Here is a 26,462-nt window from a genome sequence, read left to right on the forward strand (position 1 = left end):
GTAGGTTTTGTATCTGTTTGGGTACTATAAGGTGACTGGCTGTCAGCTTCTAATGAGGTTGCAAGAAGTATTTACCTGTCTCGTAGTATTTAATCTGTTGTTAATTTTCATGTAAGTCATAGTATTTGATGAAGCCAAGTGTTTAGTTGGCAAAACTGTCCCAAGATATCAATTTTATAATAAAGTTGGTTTATTTTGCTCATTGATTAGTTTATTATTGCATTATGGGGATATTGACCTCCAAAGTTAATTTTCCCATGTTTTTCGGCATCTGTAACTCTGAAATAATGTTTACCAGATTTTTCTTATCTTGTTTCTATAAGTAGATTTACCTCCCAAGCATTGTAAACTATTTTTTGATACACCCGATATATACTGAAATCATATGAAAAATTACAACTTACCAGATTAATATGGTGTTGAAGCAATTTTCGTGCTCAAAATAGCTCTGATGCTACGTGGAATGGAGTTCTAGAGGTCATGAATGGTTGCAAGTGGAATTACACCATTCCATGTGCACTGCATGTCTCAGTTTCGTGAAAGAGGATGGAAGCGGTAATGTGCGCCGGATTCGTGTCTCCAAAATGTCAAATTGTATTCAGATCCGAGGCTTGGGCGAATAGGGAATGTGTTCAATTGCATCTGAATGTTCCTAAAACCACGCCACAACAACTCCAGTTGTGTGAATGGGCGCATTATTATCCTGGAATATGGCGCCATGACCTGGAGCAACATCTGAACCATATGATCCACATGTTACTGAAAGATGACGTCATAGTCAAGGGCAATAACGTGATTGGTAACTGTCAGAACAGAACTCACAGAAAACTAAGATATTGCTACCCACAGAATCATAGAGCCATCATCATGTTTAGTGGAGACAATGCAGATCATGCGCTTCTTTGAACTCCTTCTACACACAAACATGGCCCGTGGTTTGAGATAAGGTGAATGATGACACCCGACTTTTTCACATGATTACAATCATGTTAGCGGCACCATTAAGCTTTATGGTCCCTTATCAGCGGTTTCACCGTGCAACTCAACCTTCCATGTCATGTAATTCGCGGCGGAGTGTGATTATAGACTCAATCTATGCAAGGTGCTGCTTGAATTCCTCCGTCACTTGCATCGCAGTCGCACAACGGTTCTGAGTAGGGTTACCAGATCGTGAAAGTGAAAAAAGAGTACACTTAGCAATGACTCTTGAAAAAAAACAATATAAATGAATAAGTTTCCCATAATTTATTAATAAAAATAATTGTAATAATGAGTTTGATAACCAACAAATATTCAACTTTTCCACTAAAATACAGTAAAGCCACGATTATCCGCGGAATTGGGTGTCAAAAGGATTACCCGAAAAGAGAGACTAAAAATAAGGTGCAAACACGAAAAAAAAAATATATATTTCAGCGCAAAAACTATTTTCTATTGTACAAAAAAACATAAAACTTTTAATATACTGTACACTGCAACAGAAACCTTTGCTCTACGTCTCAATCACTAAAATAAAGAACAATAAACAAAGTACAATACTATTCTGTAAACAAAAAGTTTTTAGTTACGCCTTTTTAAAAGAAATCAGTCACTCATCTTTGCTTCTTGCTTTCGAAACACCTTTTCCCAGCACTCGCGGATAATCGTGGCTTTACTGTAACATTTTTTAAACATTGTAACTTTGAATTGACTGTGATAATTACTATATCAAGATTAAAAGGAAGAAAATAAAACCCTAATTAAAATAACTACGATTGTCTACAATATTTTAACCACATGCTTAAAACAAAATTTTACCTTACAAATTGGGGGGCGCGGTGGCTCAGTGGTAGAGCGTTCACCTCTGGGGCTTGGGGTCCCGGGTTCGATCCCAGCCCCCGCCAAGTGAACTTTGTGGTGAACAAACACCGTGCTCGTGGGTTTTCTCGGGGTTCTCCCGTTTCCTCCCACCTTCTTCATTCCACCGTTTCACTCATCTCTCATCATCACCGTCTCCTTTAGCCTAACTGGCATAACCGTGGGACGTAAAACTTAAAGATTTCATTTCATTTTTTTACCTTACAAATTAGTTGTACTTCGATGAATTTCTGACTTTCTGAACTAGGTCTCTGTTCTTCAAGCAAAGTTCATAGAATTGGACACAACTAGTCTTTGAAGTTGTACTGAGTCAACAATAGGTTTTTTTAACTGAAAACCACTGACAGTCTATTTCTTTCTTGTGTCCACTGTGATTTCATTAAACTGAAAATCCTTTTCACGTTGGCATTGTCAGGAGGTATTGCATAGAAAAATTGACATATCTTCAAAAGTTCAGAATAAACCGATACTTTATTAACACTGAAATAGTTCACCCACTTCTTATGAGACAATGCTTCATTGAACTCTTTATCATCTTCCTTTTCCGCCAGAAAAATTTTCAAATTCGAAAGTTGATCAAACAAAAGGAACTCATCGATACTAATGCCTTTATCCACCATAAATTCCACACTTTTCTCGATATTTGTCCACTGTGCATTTTATGGAGCTCCATCCATTGAAAAACGTGAAACTGATCGAAATTTTCAGTCCATTTCTTCAGATACTCCAAACAGCTGTCACAGTGGCGTATTTACGATTTTGTTTCGGGGAGGGCTTTACTAACTTTCGGGGGGGGGGCTTTGCCTGAAAATGTTAAAATTCTGCAAGATATTTCATATACTTTACTATAGTAAGTAAGATTTCGGGGGGGGCTTAAGCCCGGAAGCCCCCCCTAAATACGCCACTGAGCTGTCATATACATACAATAATGTCTTTCTTAAAACTAAACACTGATGCTCACTTTCATGGCTCTTTTTAATCACTTCCTTAACTTTTAGTGGCAAGAATTCTGCTTCTTTTCTTTCTGTTATTGTCCTTTCCACGGAAGTGAGAATGGATATGGTTTCCACAAGTGAGTTATTCTCATTTTCCATTGCCTGAATTTTATTATGAAACACAAACATCAATGAATGAAGAAACCAGAGGTAACATTCATTTAAAAGGTTTTCGAAAAACTGTTTCAGGACAACAGGAGGATGTTCTAGGAAGAGGAAATATGATTTCAGGGATGGGAACATCTCGAGTATTCTGTTGATAGCAGGGAACAAGGAAAGCCATCTAGTTTTGGAGTGATAAAGAAGTTGTTTGTATTCAATGTATTCAATGTCGACAAAAAATTAAAATTCCTTTAATCCTTCAGTTCGGACGGTGTAAATTGAAAAATAGTTAAATATCTTCAACACAAGGCTTTCAATGTCAATTGCCCAACCATCCACACCATTCTGTACACAGTTATTTAAGATATGAGCAGGGCAACCTATTCCTAAAATAGTTTTATCAAAAGAAGTTTGAAGGTGATAAAAAACATTATTAGTCCCCTTCCTATTTAGACCACCAAAATTGCTATTACAACTGTCCCCACTGAAAGATATGCATTTATCAGACATGTTTGTGTTTTTAATGCATTAACCACAACTTTCGAAACTGTATCAGACTTTTCATCTGGAATTGATGTAACATCTAACAGTTTATGTGACATACCTGTATTCGCATCAAAGTACTGAATCAAAATAGGACACATCTTGATTGCTCCGTCATTGGAAGTCTCACTTGAAACACCAATATTTTTTATATTCTGAATGTTGGACTCATTTGCTATTATGTTCAAAGAATGAGCCAAAACATTATTTAGTATAGCTTCTGCTTTCGTCCTTGCTAAGGAAATGTGGGTGGCAGTAGAAGTGGGTGCCGATAGATGGCCGAGTCAGCAAAAAATTATCTTGTTTTCCTAGAAATTGATGTCATTTCCTGGAATTGGGAGGCAAGTTTCGACAAGCCTTTAGTTGCTATGTTCATAGCCTTTTACGGGTAGTACAGAAGCGCGTGGGAAAATTTTGGTTTATCTGAACCCCTATGAGAACAGTTTGTTGTTGTTATGGTGATAGTCTTGGATGGTCATACTCTTGGAGGGATCATAGTCCTATCAGTTATCATGATCGAAGCTTCATGATTGATTGATTGATTTTTGCTTTTCGTTATGTGTTGAATAGCTAGATGCTCTTGGCCTTCATAGTCTTGGATGCTCATACTGATGGACGGATCAGAGTCCTATTAGTTATCATGATCGAAGCTTCCCAATTGATTGATTGATTGATTTTTGTCTTTTCGTTATGAATTTGAACCCCCAAACCCCTCCACTCCCTCCTGCGAAGAACGTAAGGGAACGTTGTTACTATGCTCATACTCTTGGACGGCGAAGCTTCCCAATTGATTGATTGATTGATTTTTGCTTTTCGTTATGTATTGAATAGCTAAATGCTCTTGGACGGATGAGAGTTCTATTAGTTATCATGATCGAAGCTTCCGAATTGATTGATTGATTTTTGTCTTTTCGTTATGGATTTGAACCCCTCAAACCCCTCCACTCCTCTGGTGGGGGCTGAGGTGAGGGAATCTAGCTACCCAATACAAGACGACTAGAAAAAAATAGGACGAAAAGTTTTTTTTTTAAATAAAATCTAATCTATATGCGAGGCACTGACGTTCAGTGATAGAGTGCCCACCTCAAGTTGGATTACTCCGTGCGAGGATTAATTCAACTCTAAATCGTGAAGTACTGGTCTCGTTCTTCTAACCTGACATAATTGCTTTAGAAAAATAACAAAGTAGAAGTAAACAGGGGAACTAATACTCACAGTTTTTTTTTGTTTACCACAATTACCTATTAACATGAACTCGGATTGAGACAGATGTATAACTTCCATATGCATTAGCATCGTATTTGGAAAAATGGAAATATGGAATTTTCTTCTTTGTAGCTATCCACAATTTTTTAACAGTTGAAAATGAGGCAGGATGTGAAGGGTTGTAGTAAATCTTGCTTAACTGTTTGTTTACGGTTTCCACCTTGACCATACTGGACGTTTACAGGCACGTTTCCTTTTCCTTATAGGAGATATTACTTTTTCCTTTTCTTCTTCTTCTTCTTCTGCTTCTTCGTCGTCTTCTGGAAACGATTTCAGAGGTACTTTTTCCCTTGACGATGATGCTGTTGGTGATGCTTTAGTTCGTCGTAAAATATATGACAAACGTTTTGGATTTCCAATAAGTTCTTGAGGTGTGTTATTAGAAGATAAATAATTACAAAATTTCTCCCATCCCGGTGGATTTGTGTGTTTCCGGGGTCGCGACACATCAGAAATTAAATCTACAATGTGAGATCCTTCTAGTTTATCACCTCTGATGTAAACAGTTCCTTTATTATCCCACGTGATATTATCATCATGTTTCATTCTATGTAGTAGTAATTCAGCTCTTTTACGAAACATTTTGGGTATAGATAATAATATTTCTTCTTCTACTTCAGGCTTCTCTGATTTAGTTGACGTAATTGAAAGTGTCACAGGTTCTTCTTGTTTTCGTATTAAATGTAAATATTTTTGAAGAATATTGTTATACTGATTCCACTTTTCTTCATCACTAAGCGATGATAACTGTAAAATCTCTTGCATTTCTTGATCCAAATTAGATTCACGTTTCTCCAGGGCTGATGATGATGATGATGTTGGTGTTTGTATACGATTCAGAACTTCAGGTGGAACTAAAATCATCTTCTTTGCGTGTTCCATTGTACTAACGGAATAGTAAACTTGATAATGCACCAGTTAAAATAGGAGCTAATAATGCCGGTAGGAATCCACCCTGCTGCTGTACTAATAAATGCTTCTTCTTCTTTTGGATGGAGTTTCCTTTCTTCACAAGATATCGAAGCGTCCTCTTGTATCGCTTTAATCTTGCTTTCTGTGTCTTTGTAAGAGGTACATTCCCTTTTAATACATTATAACAACATTCACAAATACTTCGAATCACTGAAGAGTCTGCATTGGCCAGTATAGCTTTACGTAATTTAGGATTTGCTTTGCTCAGCGTACGAAGAAGATCTCCGTGTTTTACTCTTGGAGACATATTGTCAGAATGAAGAAACACAGTTTAAAACAATCATTATAAACACATCTTCTTCTTCTTCTATTTCGATGGAACATAAACGTAATGATAAATATCATCAGGAAAGATATTTGTTTGAAAACGAAGTTCATCTGGCGTATCCTGTTTTAAATCAATAAAGAAATATCCATATGGTAACTTTGTTGCGTCGTTGAAACTTTCTTGAAGAAATTTTGGATTCTCAGGAGTTAATTGATAACTCAAATGTTTAATTTGTGATTTATCTCTTGGATTTTTAAATAATACGAGATAAGAACAATTCAAACTCATATCTCTGCTTCCTTTACCCTGATGAAATATGTTTTGTGTAATAAATAGTACACTAAGATTTCTATGATGAGAACCCTTTGTAAAGAAATCAACTATATTGCGGTTCACTTCACACATTTGATCATCAATAATAATAAGATGTGGTCCAGTTTCAGGTAAAAAGTCTTTTGTTCGAGGTAATCCTTCAATAAATTGTACTTTTGTCGAAATTTCTCTGTATGCATTTTGCCATTCTGCATAGTACCAATAAATATGACGAAACGATGTATTAACCATACGTGATAAATTGGACAGGAAACGTATTACAAAGGAAGTTTTTCCACATCCACTTGGTCCGGCAACAATACATGAAAAGGGATGTTTCCACGTCGTGTCCATGTTAAAGAGTATGATCATTCTTTCTTCATACGTATATTTATAAAGGGCCTTATTACATTTCTCTTCTTCTTTTGTTGTAAGTAGTGTAGCCATATGGAAGAGTATCATATGAATTTGGTATTCTACGTCGTTTAATATAATTTATCTTATAAATTTTTGTTTCGGGCATGCTGACGATAGTATGGTCTTTCCTGCGGCAAATTTTTTTCTCATTGGTAATTTTTACTTCAGTAGGACGAGATTCTTCCTCTTCTTCTGCATCCTCTTCATTATCTACTATCATTTTCTTCATTACATCAAAATTTAGGTGTTTTGAAGATTCATAGTTTAATGAAAAGCCTCGTATCTTGCATACTTGAAACTCCTTCTTCGTGCTGGGATCAAAAATACGTAAGCTGTAATTCTTCGGGCCCGCCGATACATATTCTGAAATATAGGCTTCTTTACCATATTCGAGGACTTCATTTGTTAAATCGCCTAAAAAGTCACCAGTTGGAATTGTACTTTCATCAGGTTTTTGCGTATAAATGACGGAATCAGTATCAAAATATAATACTCTTTCTTGTAGTTGATCTAAATATTTGTACAATTCTAATCTTGCTTGTGCTGTTGTGTATGCGGCTATGACAACATTTACTGTTGGTAATGAAACAGGAACGTCATCGGTGTATTGCCAATATACATATAACATGTCATCATTTACTGGAAATATTTGATGAACATCTATATCATGAGATGATAATTTCTCATATAAATCCTTGGGTTCATTAATAATGCTGACATGACCCATGTTCTCACGTTGACCAAATTTTCCCCAAAATGAATTTAGCATTAATTTAGCTAAACTTCTAAGTGCTGGATTATGTTTAATTTTGTTCTCATCTAGACGTATTCCTTCCTTTTCATAAAATTGCTGAATGTACTTCTTCTTTAATTCATCTGTTTCACACCATGATGGCCAGCCACTAGCTTCTGTTTTTGCTTTCAGGAAGGTGTTTATGTATTCTGCAAATAAGCCGCCACTTTTTGTTTTTTCATCATATTGAACAACGTCATATGCCCATATTTCATGAATATCTATTATTTTATATCCTTTTTCTAATGCCTTTCTTACTTCATCTGCTACCCATGTTCCATGTAGAACTCGGTCTTCATCGTTGTGATTACAAGGTGCTTGGTTTAATTCATCACAACATGTACGGCAGAGTGGAAACATCAATCTATCATTTGATTTATAAGGGAGGACAGGATGAAACAGTTGTTTTGGAGGCAAAATACTGAGCTTAACTAATCCTTCTACTTCTTCAATGGTGGGAATATTTGAATCTCCAGGCAGGTAGATAGTAGGATGACGAATTGGAAACTTCTTAGTCTTAGAGATAAATGGGTACAATGAAATAACATCTTTGTATTTTATGGTTTCTCCTTCAGATTCTTGTGCTTTATGATACAAACGTATGGCATTCACACGTCCTCCATAAAAAGCATCACGAGGATTTAATGGTGTTTTCTTTGTATACGGATGATTACTAACATACTTCTTCATCTCTTCATTTCCTGCCAATTGTTTTTTAAATTCACAACCCCATATTTCATGCACTTCACAGCCAAAATCTTTTAATTTTTGGATTTTCTTCTTTGTTGCTTCATATCGAAATTCCATGGTATCTGTAGCATTATTATAGATGGGTTTATCTCTGTCGTTAGGGTAGCAGTAGATACAACCATGTGTGAAATCGCCTTCATACTCCCAGACGTGTATTTTTCCTGTGTTGGGATCTGTCCATACACCATCTACTTTCATTGATGCTATTCGTTTTTCCTTACTACGTGCAGCATTGGTAATTTGGATGTTTCTTGTTTTTTCTTCCCAAGCTATCCATTGTACTGCTTCAACTGATTGTACATCTCTCCATCGATATCCGTTCTTTGGTATGATACCAATTGTATTTTCCTTTAAGAAATTTCTACGATATACCAAATTACATGCACTGGCAATTGTAATACATTCAAGTAAGGGATTGACATTAGTTTCAGATTCAAATGTATTCATAAAGGAAATACAGGCTTGACGTAATACTTCGACATCCTGTACACAATACTTGATGAGTTCTTCTTTCATTTTAAAGGTGTCGTTTTGATGTTCGGTATACCATTCGAGAAACTTGCGTCTTTCGTCTACTTTCATAGTATCTGCTCCATAATATTTAATGTCTGGAAGCGGCCCTTCATAGGTTTGGTTCTCACGTCGATTAAAGAAGTGTGGGAAATATCCTTTGCACGATTGAAGCCCAAATGCACCACTTAATTTACTTAAGGGCATAGGAAGAAAGCTTAGTGAATCGATGAAGGTTACGTTTCCTATTTTAAGAGAGAGAATTTTTGCTCCATTCATGATTACTTCTGGAGTCCAATTCATCTTCTCAACCATGGTCTTAATGATGAAATGTGCGTCATATCCCTTTGAATTATGGGCAACACAGGCTATTGATTTAATGTTTGGTCGACGTTGTTGAAGATGTTTTAGAAAATCTTCTATTACATTTTCTCCGTCAAAAATATTTTCTCGCTTTCCACAAATGACACAATCATTCTTGATGTTGTTATCTTCATAACACTGGTAACATACATGTTGACTAACCAAGACATTAGGTATGTGTTCATATATGTTTGCGTCCTCTTCTTCTATTTTCGTATCTTGTGTGCATTCAATATCATAAAACAGAATCATAGCTTTCTTCTCCACAATGATTTTTTCATTGGCTTTTTTCGATTTTCTTCTTTCATTCACTCTCATGTAACATTCATGATTGGGTGGTACTATATCATAGCAAATGTTGCAATAAGTTTCTCCACATACGTGAGAACCTTTCTCTTTCACTACATAAATTTTCAAACACTGGGCACAACATTTCACAATGGAACATAAAGGCTTTCCATTTTGATATGGCGCTGACTTGTGATAATCATAGCATGACTGGCCATAAAATTCTCGATTACAATCATTGCAATTAATATGGGTTTCTTTAAAGTCACATGGTGGCTTCTGATGACAACGAAAACATACAGCTGCACATTGTTTCAAATGATCATGTTTATTTTGATATTTCTTATGACAGCTTTCGCAATAAAAATTACAGCTAAAACATGCTGTCAAGCTTTCAATGACGTTGTAGTGATTATTTATGAACAGTAAATTTAAAGCAGTTCTCTCGTTATCACTTGGTGGAGCTTCAAACATAACATCACTTCCTGAAAAGCCCCTATACACTGTGATTTTATAATCCTTTAAATATTCCTGAAATTTACGAATTTCAGGAATTCCACCACCATGACTGAGATCTACATCGGCAGCTTCACACAGATCTTCTGCTTCTTTTTCTATTATATATTTACTTTGATTTTTTACATATCTATTATATTCAGTTTGATTTCTTCCCTTGTATTTTTTCAGTCCTATGGCAACGACGATTGCATGTGCTAAACATCTTGTGCCTTTATTCTTAATTGTGATAATACCACGTTTTGCCTTTACATATTCTTCAGTATTCAAAATATGTTGTTTCAAAGGACCTTGTCCTCTTGGCATACGTACATGATGAAAATTCACGATGCAATCTTCATTTATAAGAAAAGCCGCATTACTTTGCAGTACTTTCTCATAGCTTGTCCATAGAACTTCTGCTGAAAGATTTCTTGCTTCTCTGAATGACAACCAAAATGGTCGATGTCCTTCTCTCTCGTTTGTGATTGTTATTCCTACGTAATCATGCTGGTCCACATTACGTAGTAAATAATCTATTAGTGCCCGTAGACTTGCTTCAATTGCCGTAAAAGGGTTTTCATCTGCACGCACGGGGGCTAGACGGAATCGTAGCATTCTACCCTCCATATTGTATCTTCTGTATTGTCTTCTTCGTTCTTCTATTATATGAAATCTATTGTGTCCATCATTACGGTTGTTATTTCCGAATCCTACTTGTATATTTGAATTTCGTTGTGCTTGAAATACGGCTAGCAAATCGTCCATTCTTTTTTCTATGTCGTCTAAATCGACTTCCATTTCTTCCTGTTCTGCACTAGCCTCTGCTAATATTTCCATAATTGAGGGATATATTACTTCTTCTTCTTCTTTTCTGGGATCGGGAAACAAATTGTTAATCCAATTTTCTAGTTCATTCGTGTAAAACTTATCATCTTCTTCTTCTATCTTCATCTCTTCCTTATTGTAATCCTCTCCTATTATTTGGGAAAACGTGAGATTTAGCAGCTCTTCTTCATTTCTCCTTTCTTCGACGTCTTCTTCTGTTCCTTCTTGTAACCACTTTATAAATTCTTTAATACGGCCTGATGCTTCTTCTGTTATCGTTCTATTGCTAGCACTGTTCAATAATTGTAATAGTTCTTCTTCATCATATTCTTCTTTTTCTACTGGAATTTGAATTTCATTAGTTTCTCTTTCTTCTTCTTCTTCTTCTTCTTCTGTTGCTGATGCTGTTGCTGTTGCTGCTTCTTCTATTCTTTCTTCTCCGTCTTCTTCTTCTTGCATTTTTTCATGATGATCTATTTCCATTTCTTCTTCTTTTGCGTCTTCTTGTTCTTCTTCTTCTTCTTCTTCTTCTTCTATCCCGATTATGGCATTTATTTCACTTAAAAGAACTTGCGTTTCGTTATTTACGCCCACTACCTCTTCTTCTTCTTCTTCAATGTCATTAATGAAGACCGTAATCTCCTTCAGTAAATCTTGCGTACTCTCTTTTGCCATTTTTCTTCCTCAGATGTATATATACGTAATGCAATATGTGTAAACGGTATATGAATATGATATATAATAGGATATATAAATCTTATTTAAATGGAATATATATATATATATATATATATATGTATATAAATATTTTGAAAGGATATATAAGCGTTTAAAAGAATATACGAGTAAGTAAAATGTGATATATAAGTAATTAAAAAGGAATAATAATAATAATATCAACGGGAATAGGGAAAAGGATTACACTTATCTTTATTTGTATGCAACCTAAAATAAAAAAGAAATGAATTTTGTTACTTATAAATCAATATATATTAGATATATAAATATATACTATATAAGACAGAACTTTATGATGTCAATGAAATAATCTCTCATCATACCTTTTAAATATTTTTAACTTTTCTTCCTATTCCATGGGATGAGGAGTGAAACAAATGTATGCTCACAATCTCTTTCAATTGTATTGACTAATGAAGATATGTAGATTACACGGCCTTTTATACTTATTCTGTTTTAGAATTTTATCGTTAATTTTAGTGAACGCGAAATCCGTATTTCCTCCTCCTCCTCTTTACACGTCTTTCTTTTATACTGTCATTAATTTTAGCGACCACAAATTCAATGCTATCTTCTTTACAACTTAACGAAAAGATGCTATTGACTTTCCAAGGAAAACCGTTCCTACATGTGTCTTACTTGTCTTATTCATATGCTACCCTTAACGTGTGAATGAGGGAGGGAAGACATTTTAAACTAAAAGATTTCATCTCTTTTTCTTACGTGATACAGCGTTCATCTTTAGTGCACGGGAAGTCACAGATTGGAATCCTGTCACGATATGGGATCAACACTAGGAAAACTATGGAATCGATACTAATATTGTTTATTTTATATTATTTTTTACGTGTAAGAATACCACCCCCCGGGAGCCCACAACTTTTTACCCCTTAGATGTCATGTTACTGATTTCAAAGTGTCTTTATTGAATACAACACCTTCGAAAACTATAGAATCGATACTAATGTTGTTTATTTTACGTGTATGAATATCACCCCCGGGAGCTCAACACTTTTTACCCCTTAGATGTCACGTTACTGATTTCAAAGTGTCTTTATTGAATACAACATCTTCGAAAACTATGGAATCGAAACTAATACTGTTTATTTTAAATTATTTTTACGTGTATGAATATTACCCCCTAGGGAGACCCCGTGAGCTCATCACTATTTTTATCCATTAGATGTCATGTTACTATTTTCAAAGTGTCTTTATTGAATACAGCACCTTCGAAAACTATGGAATCGGTACTAATATTGTTTATTTTAAAATATTTTACGTGTATGAATATTACCCCCAGGGAGCCCCTCGACAAGTAAACTTTATGTTAGATAATATTATTACATGAGTACTGTACTTTGATCTAAGGGGACTCGGTGAATCAATGGTAAAGCGTTCACTTGTGATGCGATAGGGGACCTTGGTGATTTAGTGTCCACGTCTCATATAGCCTCGATGCTGAAAGGGGCGCTATGACAATATAGATGAAAGAATTTTTACAAGTACTAGGGGACTCGGTGAATCATTGGTAAAGCGTTCACTTGTGATGCGATAGGGGTCCTTGGTGATTTAGTGTCCACGTCTCATATAGCCTCGCTGCTGAAAGGGACGCTATGACAATATAGATTAAAGTATTTTACAAGTACTTATTGTCTTTTCGAGTGCAAAATAATACGCGTTCAATACTACACAGAGGCTTGTAGTGTTTGAGCCCCGTCGCCCAAAGCTTGGACCTCTCCCAACAAAAAATTTCTTAATGCACGCCTGTGTACATAGCTAGTATACGAATTCTATGACGGGAATCTGAGCATTTTAGAAGAAATGATGATAATAATAGGGAATATTTTAACTACTTTCGTCCTTTTAAAGTAATATCACATACAGCTTAGCCTATAATATGGAGAAAACTGTATAAAGTTCAACTTCCTAGATCAACTTAAAGAAATGGAGAAATGTTCTCTTATTTGAGAATAGACAATTGTTTTAACTTGAAGATTTGTGCCCCATGATGAAATCGTGGGTGCTGTGGCTCAGTGGTAAAGCGTTCACCTTCTGTGATTGGGGTCCCTGGTTCGATCCTAACTCTTGCCGTGTGAACTTTGTGGTGCATATAGCCTCGCTGCTGAACGGAACGTTAAACTCAAAAATCAATCAACATCATGTGTACATATGTAACGGCATCCGAGATGTATAAGCAACACTAGTTTTGTCAAGTTTTAGATCTCAAACACTGTTTTAATATTACCTAAAACACACACACACACACATACATATCTTCGCTTCGTGTTGTCTGAAACCATGACCTAAGATAATGTTGACGCGACAGCTGGAGAATAACATTGAAATACAAAACATGTTCTGTTATCTTATTTTTCTGCTCTTTGCAAGTAGACATTGCAGATACAGAAACTCTCTCTTAGTTCGTTGACTTATGTATGTGTGTATTTAACGTTAGATTTCACTCTTATTAACATTAGAAAATTATGAAATTAACTTCAGTGCCTCAGTGGTAGAGTGTTCACCGCTAGTGCATGAGGTCCCGTGTTCAATACAGAAACTCTCTCTCAGTTCGTTGACTTATGTATGTGTATTTAACGTTAGATTTCACTCTTATTAACATTAGAAAATTATGAAATTAACTTGAGTGACTCAGTGGTAGAGTGTTTACCTCTGGTGCATGAGGGCCCGTGTTCAAATCACGTCTTTTTTTTTCTATATACTTGTCATTAATTTTAGTGACCACAAATCCCCTGCTTCCTTTACAACTTAACGAAAAGATGCTATTGACTGTCCCAGGAAAACCGTCCTTATCATTTCATTTTTACGTTCCAGAGGGCACGGTGGGCTCAGTGGTAGAGCGTTCACCTCAAGTGCTTGGGTCCCTGATTCGATCCCAGTTCGTGCCCTATGAACTTTGTGGTGGACAAACATCGTATGCGTGGATTTCCCTTCGGAGTTCACCAGTTTCCTTCCACTTTCTTCATTACATCATTTCATTCATTTTTTCATTATCACCTCTCCTTCATTAGCCTAGTAGACGTAACCGTAGGACGTAAAACTCTGTGGACAAACATCGTGTACGTGAATTTAATGCAACATTTCATTCATTCATTTCTCATTACCATCGTCCCGGCTGGAGCTCATGTGATTCGGATTCCACGTTAATCAGTAGGTCCACGTCTCATATAGCCTCGCTGCTGAAAGGGGCGCTAAACTAAAATCAACTCAACTCATCAACTCATCATCACCTCCTGCATTAGCATAGCCGACATAACTGTAAGACGTAAAACTTAGTGGTTCAGATTCCACGATAATCAGTAGGTCCACGTCTCATATAGCCTTGCTGTTGAAAGGGACGCTGAACTAAAATCAACTCAACTCATTACCATCGCCTCCATTAGCATAGCCGACATAGAAAGACAGACAGACCTTGTTGGCTTTATTGTTGGACGTAAAACTCTTCATTGTTTAAAAGATTTCATTTACAGACAGAAAGACAGACGTATACATCATATTATCAAAATTAAAATACCAAGTCTACAGACACTTCTTGCGTCAATTGCAATGCGAACCAGAAAACATTCAAGAATTCCATCTTATCATTTTTCTTAGAAGCCTCATAGAAGTTCACTTATCTGTTTTTAACTAGGGCAGTCTTGTTATCTCGTTGTAGTACGTATCATCAAAACATTTGAGAATAGCATCTTATCTGTTGCTCTTGAAACTAAACCATTTTAAGATGTAGTTCAATGTACTAACAAAACAGAGGAAGAAAGAGACTAACAAAACAGACATTCACATATGTGTCTGTGTGTTTTTTTTAAAAACGGAACTTTGAATAAATACACTTGTTCTTTCAACTGCCTTTATAACTAAATGAAGAAAGAACATATATATATATATATTTTACTTACCTATTTTAATAAGAACGAGCGGTATCACAAAACACACATACACTTCAGTTTTAGGTTGAAAACACAATCAATTGATAGGATTTATTCGTAAGAACTTAAAGCACAAAACACTCACTACAGTTTAAGCTGAAAACACAATCAATTGGCAGGTTTCAATCGTGGTAACTCAAAGGACTCTGATGAAGATCCGGTAGACGTTCAAGAGTCTTTACGGGAGGGGGCGGGGCTTGGGAATTCAAATTAGCTAACCAATACAAGACGACTAGAAAAGGCATGTTTTTTCATGAACCTATAGCTGATGGTAACCCTAAAAGGCATGTTTCATCTTGTTTCTAGCAACATGATGTTCTCAAAGGCTATGAACATAACAACTAAACAGGAAGTGATATCGATTTACTTATCATAGCAGACATCGTCATGTGAATATTCATATAACATACTTCACACCCTACGTTTTAAACAATATGATATGCTATGAGAAGTTTCCATTATTAGAATTTGCTCAATCATTGGAATCCATTCGCAGGAGGTCTGGGGAAAGGAGTGTATAGGTATGTGTTTCGTTATGAGACTTATATCTGGTTTCATGTCTCACGTCTTTAAAAAATTGTGAAATACAATATTTACCTTAGCAACTAAGCCAATTTCGTGAGAAGCTTTGATCATTTGACTATCACGTCTTCTACAGACACTTTGTGGGAATAGGGCCAAGGGGCTAATCAACACGATTTTGCATGAGTATGTGTTTCGTTATGAGACTCATATAGTGTGTCTCATCTCACGCTTTAAAAAAAAACCTTACATTTAATATTTACCTTAGCAACTAAGACCAATTTCATACAATCTGCTGAGAAGCTTCGATCATTTGAATATCATGTTTTCAGTTCATAATCTACAGTCATCTCGTGGGAATAGGATCAAGGGGCTAAATCGCTTATACTCTTTGGCTTTCCAGGAGGAGTAGGGGGTAACGGGGTTCAAATAAACCAAAATTTTCCCACGCGCTTCTGTACTACCCGTAAAAGGCTATGAACATAGCAACTAAAGGCTTGTCGAAACTTGCCTCCCACATTGTAGATGGAAGTCCTAAACGTAAATTTGGAATGCTTTGGCCTTGTTGCATATCCTTTAAATCAACGCTTGGATCAAACCCCAACATCGCACTAACACTTGGTGAAATTAATTCTTGCATGAAAAAAAAAAAGAATTTCATGTATTGGTTTTAGCGTAGCATATGATATGTACATTGTTCGAAGCTCTTCATTTCGAAGCACTATAATACTTTCAAGTGTTCAATGTCCCCTTTCTCTCTCTTTTTAACATCGAGAATCGAACCCGGACCAAAGTGGTATTAAAACATAAATAACAGCCATAAAAATAAATTTAAAAAATACAGCATTACATTATTATTATTATTATTTTGGGAGTGAAAGTGAAGCAGACAACTAACCTTGATTGTAGCTTCGTTAACTTATGAAATAAAGATTGTACATCGGAATCGAACGCGAGACCAGTACTTCACGATTTAGAGTTGAATTAATCCTCGCACGGAGTAATCCAACTTGAGGTGGGCACTCTATCACTGAACGTCAGTGCCTCGCATATAGATTAGATTTTATTTAAAAAAAAAAACTTTTCGTCCTATTTTTTTATCGTGAAGTACTGGTCTTGCGTTCAATTTCAATGAGAGAGCTTTCAAAATGAAAACATATTTAGTGTTCAGGTTCGATTCTCGATGAGAAAGCACTGAATATTTTAAGACATTAAGTATGCTCTTCGCTATGCAAAATAGCTATTCAATACATAACGAAAAGACGAAAATCAATCAATCAATCGAGAAGCTTCGAACTTGATATTCAACCAATTGGGAAGCTTCGAACGTGATAGACGTCCAAGAGTATGAGCATAGTAACAACGTTCGCTTGCGTTCTTCGCAGGAGGGAGTGAAGTGGAGGGGTTTGAGGGGTTCAAATCCATAACGAAAAGACAAAAATCAATCAATCAATCCATTGGGAAGCTTCGATCATGATAACTAATAGAACTCTCATCCGTCCAAGAGCATTTAGCTATTCAATACATAGCGAAAAGCAAAAATCAATCAATCAACCAATTGGGAAGCTTCGTCATCCAAGAGTATGAGCATAGTAACAACGTTCCCTTACGTTCTTCGCAGGAGGAAGTGCAGGGGTTTGGGATTCAAATTCATAACGAAAAGACAAAAATCAATCAATCAATCCATTGGGAAGCTTCGATCATGATAACTAATAGGACTCTGATCCGTCCATCAGTATGAACATCCAAGACTATGAAGGCCAAGAGCATCTAGCTAACGAAAAGCAAAAATCAATCAATCAATCAATCATGAAGCTTCGATCATGATAACTAATAGGACTATGATCCCTCCAAGAGTATGACCACCCAAGACGATGAACCCATCCAAGACTATCACCATAACAACAAACTGTTCTCATACACGTTCAGATAAACCAACATTTTCCCACGCACTTCTCTGGTAGCCGTAAAAGGCTATGAACATAGCAACTAAAGGCTTGTCGAAACTTGCCTCCCAATTCCAGGAAATGACATCGATTTCTAGGAAAACAAGATAATTTTTTGCTGACTCGGCCATCTATACGCACCCACTTCTACTGTGGCAACTGAGGACTCACTGAAAATCTGCTTAAATAATTTCGTTGAACAATCACATGATTTGTAGCTTTGGTGATGAGCCACAATGTGAAACGCCAATGCAGCCTCTGCTTCCAATACATTATTTTCTTCTGTAGTGTCTTGTTTTAAGAAGAATTTGTCCACTGTTTACATGAACGAGCACTACGTATGCATTTTTTGTGTTTTTCTGAAGAAAATGTTGATTCAAGTTTGCGCGACCTTTATTCGCTCTCGATACGACGGAATTATACACTTCACAAAACACTTCATAGTCACTTTTTTGTCACTTTAAACACGGGAAACTCCTTCTGTAAATCGTCATTAAATTTGCACTTTCGTCGTGACATTTTATCTACCACTTTGATTCAAAGCAATTGACACGAAAAAATCCAAATAATAATTAATGCTCTTGCTGTTTAGTTTATCACAACACAATACCAAGTCATCAACACACAGTCAGGAACTAATTGGCGAATTAAAAACGACTGTTCAACTGCTGCCCAGCGTTGCCACCGAAACAGCAGATCATTACATCACTACGCAACAAAATTATGATCTTTCATATATAATTATGCCAAAATTAGACTCGCTTTCTTCCTTATTATATTATACTTAATAAAAAGTTCGTTTACCCGGATCTATTGAATTTAGAAAAAATCGAAGTTTTATTCCCTGTACACGACGTATAGGAAGTATCAGTATGCGTGTTTCATAAGGATTTCATTTACGTGCAAAACTAGTGACAATCTTGAAACCGAGAAAATATAAGTAAAAATCAATTTTATTTTTCTGAAGGCGCGATGCGACTCAAAATCACGACTTCTAACAAAAGGAATTTGTTTGCACTCTAACTCGTTTGCTTATACAGCTCTAATTAAATAAATATGTATTTACATGATTTCAGATTTCCTCTTCAGCGGTTATGTACGTTTCTGACATTGAAATAAGGTTATGAAATCCGAAATCAGACTCAACAATCGAGGAAGCTTAAAGATGCTATTTATGTAGATGATATGAAATCGAACGATATACGCTCAATCACAGACATCTGCGTCCTTAAGGAAGGCCAAGAACCCGGCAGTTGTTTTTGTGCTTTCTGAACGCCCCTTTTGATTTCTTACCCTCCGCTACAAAAACTGCATTTCTTACTCTCCGTGTGGGTGGAGTTGTCCTTGTAACCAGCCCATTCTTTTAGTCAGCTTTGCATGTCAGTATGAGGTACAGTGGAAGATCAGATTAGCAATTCCTCGTACCAGGCCCGCATCCACGGGGGCAAGGGGGCCGCCCCCCCTAAAAGTTTCACGGAAGGCTTGCAAAAATCTCGATTAATTCTATGTGTAAACACTAAGAATAAAATACAATATAAGAGATTATTCCAAGAATTTTTCCATTTTAACTATTTGACGAACACTTCTAAACATATTTTAAAGGAGTTAAAGTAAAGTTTATCAGTTTTCTCGAATCCCGATATGAAATGACACAATACACATTGAAGCAAGTTTTCCGAAAAGAAGGAATATGTTCATAATACTTCACGCCACAGTTGTAATAGCGATCTGGGAGGCAGGAGACGTAGTATGAAATGCTTCCTGCAAGCCAAATCATAAAAAAAGGAGCAGAAACAAAGCGTTTCAGGGGACTCTTTATACAGCTTTTCTGTTCTCATTTTCCCCAGGATACTTTGAGGCCGATGACGTTACGTGGAGGTATCGCGGTATTTTTGAACAAAACAAGTGAAATACTGCATAAACATTTACGCTACTGTTTCAAGATGGGCAAAAACCATCTTAATTGCGCAGTAGCTCATTATAATAACAGAGGAAGCAATACAAATGAAATAATGAGCTTCTGGGTTTCCCGCAAAAGTAGTGTTAAAGATCTGACGCTGTTCCTTCATTATTAATACCAAACTGGCATGGGGTGTGTAACAACAATTATTTTACTTTTATTGACATTTGTTTCTGAGTTCCTGAAACTTAAGGAGTTTATGTACGTAAAGCAAGGTGGAAGGGGATACCAACGAGAATATAAATGTATACTTTTATATATTTTTTAGTTTAAATTATATTCTTAAGTTTTGTTGAGTATCTAAATCATTATTCTGGCAAAGTGTTCAAAGTAGAGGAGACCGGGGCTGGTTGTGACAGTTATGTTTCTAGGAAAAGTACAAACAATATACATGACCTGGCGACGCTGATTGACGCCTACAGTCACGAGTTCACAGGCTATTGTTTCCCATCTGTGTGAGTAGCGCCAAACCAGAGCAAAGAAGAAAGTAGGTTTTATGGAGGTCTTGATCTATTTTTCAAGGTAAGTTTGATTTCTGTTTTCTTCAATATAAAATAGTTAGAAATATTAATGGTATTTTCTAAAAACTAAAGCAACTATAATACGCACGTAAACCGTTTTGTTTGTTGGTAAAGTAAAACTGAAATACTGAATTGCCAATAAAAGCAAAAAAAATACCCATTGGGGCTAGTTGTAACAAACTGCTAAGGGTAAATTGTGACAAATGTCACAACTGACCCCTCAGGAAACCAGACAATGGAAGTTTATTGTCTAATTAATTTTATTAATTTTACATAAGCGATATTATTAATGTTTTGTTAGGAAGTGGACACGTTATTAGTATTGGGAAGAAATTTTCGATTTCTAACGCATAAAATCATTAGCACGCTGTTGATTGTATATGCATCAATGTTCGCAGATTTAGACTGGTTTCTTTTGCATATGTCTCTTGTGGAATAGTGTTCTTAAGGGATCCCGGGTTCGATTCCAGGTGGAGACACAAATGGTTCGGATCCCACCTTAGTTGTAGGTCCCTCCTTAGGACGTCATCACCATCCCATGGCAAACAAAGACAAACCGCCATGGGTTCACCTTGCCCAGAGACTTTGAATCAAAGACTGGCCTTTGGACAGAACACCACATCATCATTAACAACAATAACAACAACATCCTTTTGCATGTAGTTTGCAGCAACTTGAATTTGCATTTTAATGTTTGCTTCAATCTTTCTCGTTTCAGATTGTACGAACATATAAGAGAAAGAGAAAGGCCAGATACCAATTAAAGTGCACACAGATGCAGCACGAGCATACCACGAAAACAAGAGATCTTTAAGACAAGTTGCAGCAGAATATGAGGCTAATATACAGTCACTTTACAGATTCTACAAGAAGCCGTTTGTTGCAGGTAATTAGAACCTAGGAGTCAGATTAATTTGCATGGAGAAGAGATTCGACCGACTCCGATTTCGTGGTAAAGTCCTACTGGAACTATTGCAGGAAGTAATCCATCAGGTTGGATGACAGGAGACCTGTTTGTGCAATTCATGAAGCATTTTGTCAAAGATACAGGCAGTTCTCTTCAACAGTGTGTTCTTTTGGCGCTTGATAACCATGAATTTCATATCTCCGTGCAGGTAAACAATTATGCCAAGAAAAACGGTGTTATTCTCCTGTCATTCCCACCTCACACGTGCCATAAGCTGCAACCCCTGGACAGAGGAGTATATTCTTCATTTAAAAAGTTAGTTGCAAATGGAATGGATGCATGGATGGAAAACATCCTGGGTCTGCATTTAGTATCTATGACATTCCGACTATTGTGAAAACGGCATTTTCTCTTAGTGTAAATCCATCTTATATTCCTAATGCATTCAGAATAACTGGTATATATCCCTTTAATAGAGACATTTTTACAGATGATGAAGTTTTGCCACCGCAGGTAACTGATCGTTACTTTGAAGATGATGACCACATTATAAAGTTAGCACTAGGACGTACTTCGCTAACACATCACTCAACAGCATCCTCATCCTCAACGAACTTTACAAGTTATAATGAAGAACAAGGACCAACTAACATTACACAAGAAGCGAATTCAGAACTCCCAGATTTACCTGTGAAGGAAACAAACCAATCTCGTCCAGCAACAAACCGTAAAGAATCTGAAACCTTATCGACTGTTGACAATAGACCTTCTACAGGTAAATAAAAACCACAACTGTCGTCTATGCAAAAAATGCCTCAAGACGAAATGTCTAGAAATAACAGTAAACCTCATCATGTTAGTCCTAGCGCCCTTCGTCCGTTACCAAAAGCTAGACCCAGAGAAACTAAAGGAGGAAGGAAGAAGCGAGTGTCCGCTGTACTCACTGATACTCCAGTTAAGGAAGCATTAGAAGCAGAAGCAGAAGCAAGACATAAAAAATCTTTGAAGAAGGGTATAAGCCGTAATATTCTGAACAGCTCTATGAAAAAAAAGTGAAAATTTCAAAACATAAAAATGATAGTGAAGATGATTGTTTTTGTCTTGTGTGTCTAAAACCATTTTCTAATTCCAAACCCAGATAATCGTGGGTTCAATGTGTTGACTGTAACCAGTGGTCACACGAAGCGTGCACAGAAGGTAATCCTATTTATGTATGTCACAACTGCAACTCGGACGATGATAGGGAGTCTACCTAGTCTAGGTTTGCATCATAAGTCATTTCTGAAAGGAATTGTGATTCTATTATAAAACTATTACGAAGGAAGTATTGTTGACGCATTTAACTGTGTACGTTAACGATAATTTAGAAAGAGTATTCAAATGAAAAATTGAAAGTAGTTTCTTTATCTATTCAAAATATTTTTGTTAGGAAACATTACCTTTATGTTATGTTTAGAACAATTTATATTAAAATTACATTAGCGAAATCGGGCACATTTCTTTCTGTCACAACTTACCCGATCAAAGTCACAACCTACCCCAGCAAAGGGCATGTTGTGACAAAACACTTGTGTTTGTTTTTTCTATTGTATTGTTCTTGTAATGAAAAATACAGATGCAGCCCCCTCTTAAATACGCCACTGCCTACAGTTTTTTGTAGTTAGAAATTATTTTGATTTGTCAACATCGTTACCGTAACTGATATTACTCTAAAAAGTCTATTCTCGAAGTACCTGAAGGGATTTAATATGCAATATCTTCAAAATGGTACAAGCAACGGTAAAATTAACTACGCCAGTGGATTTCCGAGAAAATTCTACATGAATTTGATATATCACTTGCATCTATTCCCATTTGAAAAACCGAAAGTTAAGTCCAATATGGGGAATCCAAGATGGCGGTCGGGGTGAGTAACATGTATCGGAGAAGCCGTACTTGATGCAATTTGTTTTGCATATATCCACATTCATGTCCATTTACATCTAACGAAACTAAAACCTATTTGTGTCCGAGCGTTATAGTAGTGTATGAACTCCGGATATATGAAGACCCATAAATATGCAAATTACCCATATGGGCCGCTAAAATTAGTACAATACACATTGGGCCGCTGAGAACTTTGGATTTGAATCAATTTTACACGAATCCCGAGATGACACTTCGCGAATGTACCTTGTAAGTGGGATTGATTGCAAATTTCTAATGCAAAAAAGAAAATGATTCCATTAGCTTCCTTTGTTTCATTTCTTTTTACAAGGTTCAACATTTTCTTCAAGTGCATGGTTGCTACCACTGTATTCATAATAATTATTCATTATGTTGGAAAGTATAATCATGTCTAACGGACATTAAATGTAGCAACGGAACCTTAATTGTCTTACGAAATGTTTGTTTCAGATAAATTTCGAATAAGTTGGTATTGTTTAATTAGCTTGTACAAGTTTTGAACATATACAGTGATATTTCATAGTACACGATATATATATATATATTTGTAACCCTCGCACTACCAATCGTTAGTTACTTTTTGCCCACGTGTTGTACTTTTTGCATTATATTCACTAGTAATATCATTAATTTTCAGAACTTTCTAGTTATTGCTCTATGCTTTCCTGAAGCATATAGGTCTACAATCATATATTCAATTTCAATGTTCTGATTTATTGTAAATTGGCATCTTTTTATGTTGTAGACACAAAGTATCCCTCGTTGGTAGGACACTTTATTATTATAGAAATCTAGCTTTTACAGATAGCAGTATTACATGTGGGACTATTGAAACATATATTTTAATTCTAATTCGTGTAGTTGGTAATACCTATTTAATAAAATTTATTTATTTTTTCATGTAGATTACAGAAAGTTAAGTTAATGTGTGTAAGTAGAGGGGGATAATAGAATTATGTAGAAGCAAAATACTTAAACATTCAAGAGCAGATATGGTGATTTGCTGATGTTACTATTTGATGAACTATAATATGGTTGTCTCGGGCTCTCCCTAACTTCTACCGAGCCCCCTCTACATTTTTGGGCTGGCTACGAGCCTGCCTCGTACTAAATAACTATCATATTTCTGGGGGTTACCTTTTATAAAAGCATCTTCTTGTATTGTGCTGGATTGCTTTGTTAACATTTTCGTACATCCTTATCGAATATTATGTTAAAATAATTTCTACAAACAGTCAAAGGCAAAACAAATGGAAAAGCACACGGTGGCAATGAACACCTGTGCACACCACGTGCCACTAGAGACGGTTATTTTTTAACTTTCCAAGCTGCTAACGACAGATCGACTGGTTAGTTCCGTCATTCTATGTTAGAGGCACTATGGTTCGCCATTTCCAGTTTTCCGCGGTGTTTACGGTTTGTATATTCTAGTCTGTGACTGTTACGATTTCGTTGTACACAGATTTTCCATACACCCACTGTATTGGTTGAAGGGTTAACATATACATATAATTTTCTTTTAAAAGATCATTTTGAGTATACTAAACCATACACGCAGCATAGAATAGAAGCGTCCAATGTATTAACGAAAACATTACGCTCCTCCTCTAGAGAGTAAAACAAGAACAATCATACTACTAAACAAACTTCACACAAAAGTCCAACTTTATTTACTTGAATATGTATTCTTTCTATTCCCACTGATTTATGTTGGATAAGTAATAAATCTTATATCTTTACCTGTTACATCCATGTAGACATAAATTCGTAAGCTGTCTATTATGGACACAAACTCGGGTCTTTCCTCCGGACACGGCTGGTTATTTTGTAACATTGCGATTGCATTTGATGATATCGCATTTATATTGTCTGTATAATTAGGTGGCATAAGAAGTATACCAACAATGTCTCCGTCTATTGCATCACGTCTTGCTTTAGCTACAGAACCATACCTTATCTGTGGAAAAATACAATTGCATAAAGTGCGCGCAGTAGATGAAAGTAAAATCTTAAGTCTTAAATTTCAATAGCCACAACATCTCACTCTTAAATTTAATAATGTTTTCGATTTTATTATACACATGAAATACTCACTACGTTTTGTTGCGTAATCTATACGCCAGCACCCTGCCTTGTGTAATTTGAATGTAACGTATATTAACTGTACCGACCAAAGAATGCCACTTTTTTTAGTGAAAATAAGTTCTTTTACTCATGTAGTGAAATGCAAGAGTAATTATATCACGAAATCTAAATATTTAGGTACAAGTTAATATTGTCCATGAATTTCACATCGAAGACAATGGTTCCCAGAAGATAATTCGAAAATTCAGAAGTGAAGATATAGATAAATGTCATAATATAATAAAAGTGAAGTATATAGCTTTTTAGTCTACATAGAGTGAAACTTAAGATATTTAATTTATTATTAAAGTTTTAACACAAACACACACAAATAAAAGTTCTGTGGACCGAGCCCCAGTATATGGATTCGATATATTTCGTTACACAGAATCCAAATTTCGAAACCCCAGGATTATTGACCATGTGTCAATTTTGTTTTATGAGCCAAAACGTGTTTCCTTCCTTTTCAAAATCACTCACTTTTCTCCCATAAAAAATAAAATAAAATAAATAAATTAGAAATTGGCGAAGCCACATAAAAGCTTCTACGCCTATGGTTGGTGTGTAATTGTGGCAGTCCTGTTACCAAGAATGTGCTAAATTATCCTGGCTTTGGATGAAGGCGTCCTGGTTGGCAGCTAACGTAAAGCTCAGTTTTCCAGCTGATAATCCTGTATTGGCGAAGGCATGGTAGACTGTTTGTGTATGGCTAAAGGCATGGTGGACAAATCCTGTATCACAAGAGATGTGGCAAATAAGTTTCCAGCATCATATACTGTGTGGTGGAAGAATTACCAGTGTTGTGGAATCCATGCTGGAAGTGCATCTAACGGATTCACGGTAGAAATGAATCCAGTATATTGTGTCATTTATGCTGGTAGGTATTTTTATATCTATAAAACATGGCGAATGTGGCAAGAGGCTGGAATCGGGTAAGTGAAGAGTATGACGGCGATGCAGTATCCCTGGAGTATGGTAAATGAATCCTGTATCACTCAAAGAATGGTATATTGGTCGGCCAATACATCCTGTATCACAAAGGTATACGTTCTCCGAAATACAGATGTGTGGTAGGTGAGTCTAACGGACAAACG

At 36.1% G+C, this 26,462-nt stretch overlaps 1 protein-coding gene across 1 annotated transcript in view; it reads right to left on the bottom strand.

Annotated features, from left to right (window-relative positions):
* LOC145667076 (ABC transporter G family member 20-like) overlaps positions 1-26,462 on the bottom strand; it is a 212,112-nt gene that overhangs the window by 109,653 nt on the left and 75,997 nt on the right. The window contains exon 11 of the mRNA XM_081734790.1: positions 24,985-25,201. Coding sequence (XP_081590916.1) covers positions 24,985-25,201 — 217 coding nt within the window. The remainder of the gene's footprint in view (positions 1-24,984; positions 25,202-26,462) is intronic.

The sequence above is a fragment of the Thermobia domestica genome, chromosome 12 (assembly GCF_964235325.1).
Source record: "Thermobia domestica chromosome 12, izTheDome1.hap1.1, whole genome shotgun sequence".
NCBI classification, from domain to species: Eukaryota; Metazoa; Arthropoda; class Insecta; order Zygentoma; family Lepismatidae; genus Thermobia; species Thermobia domestica.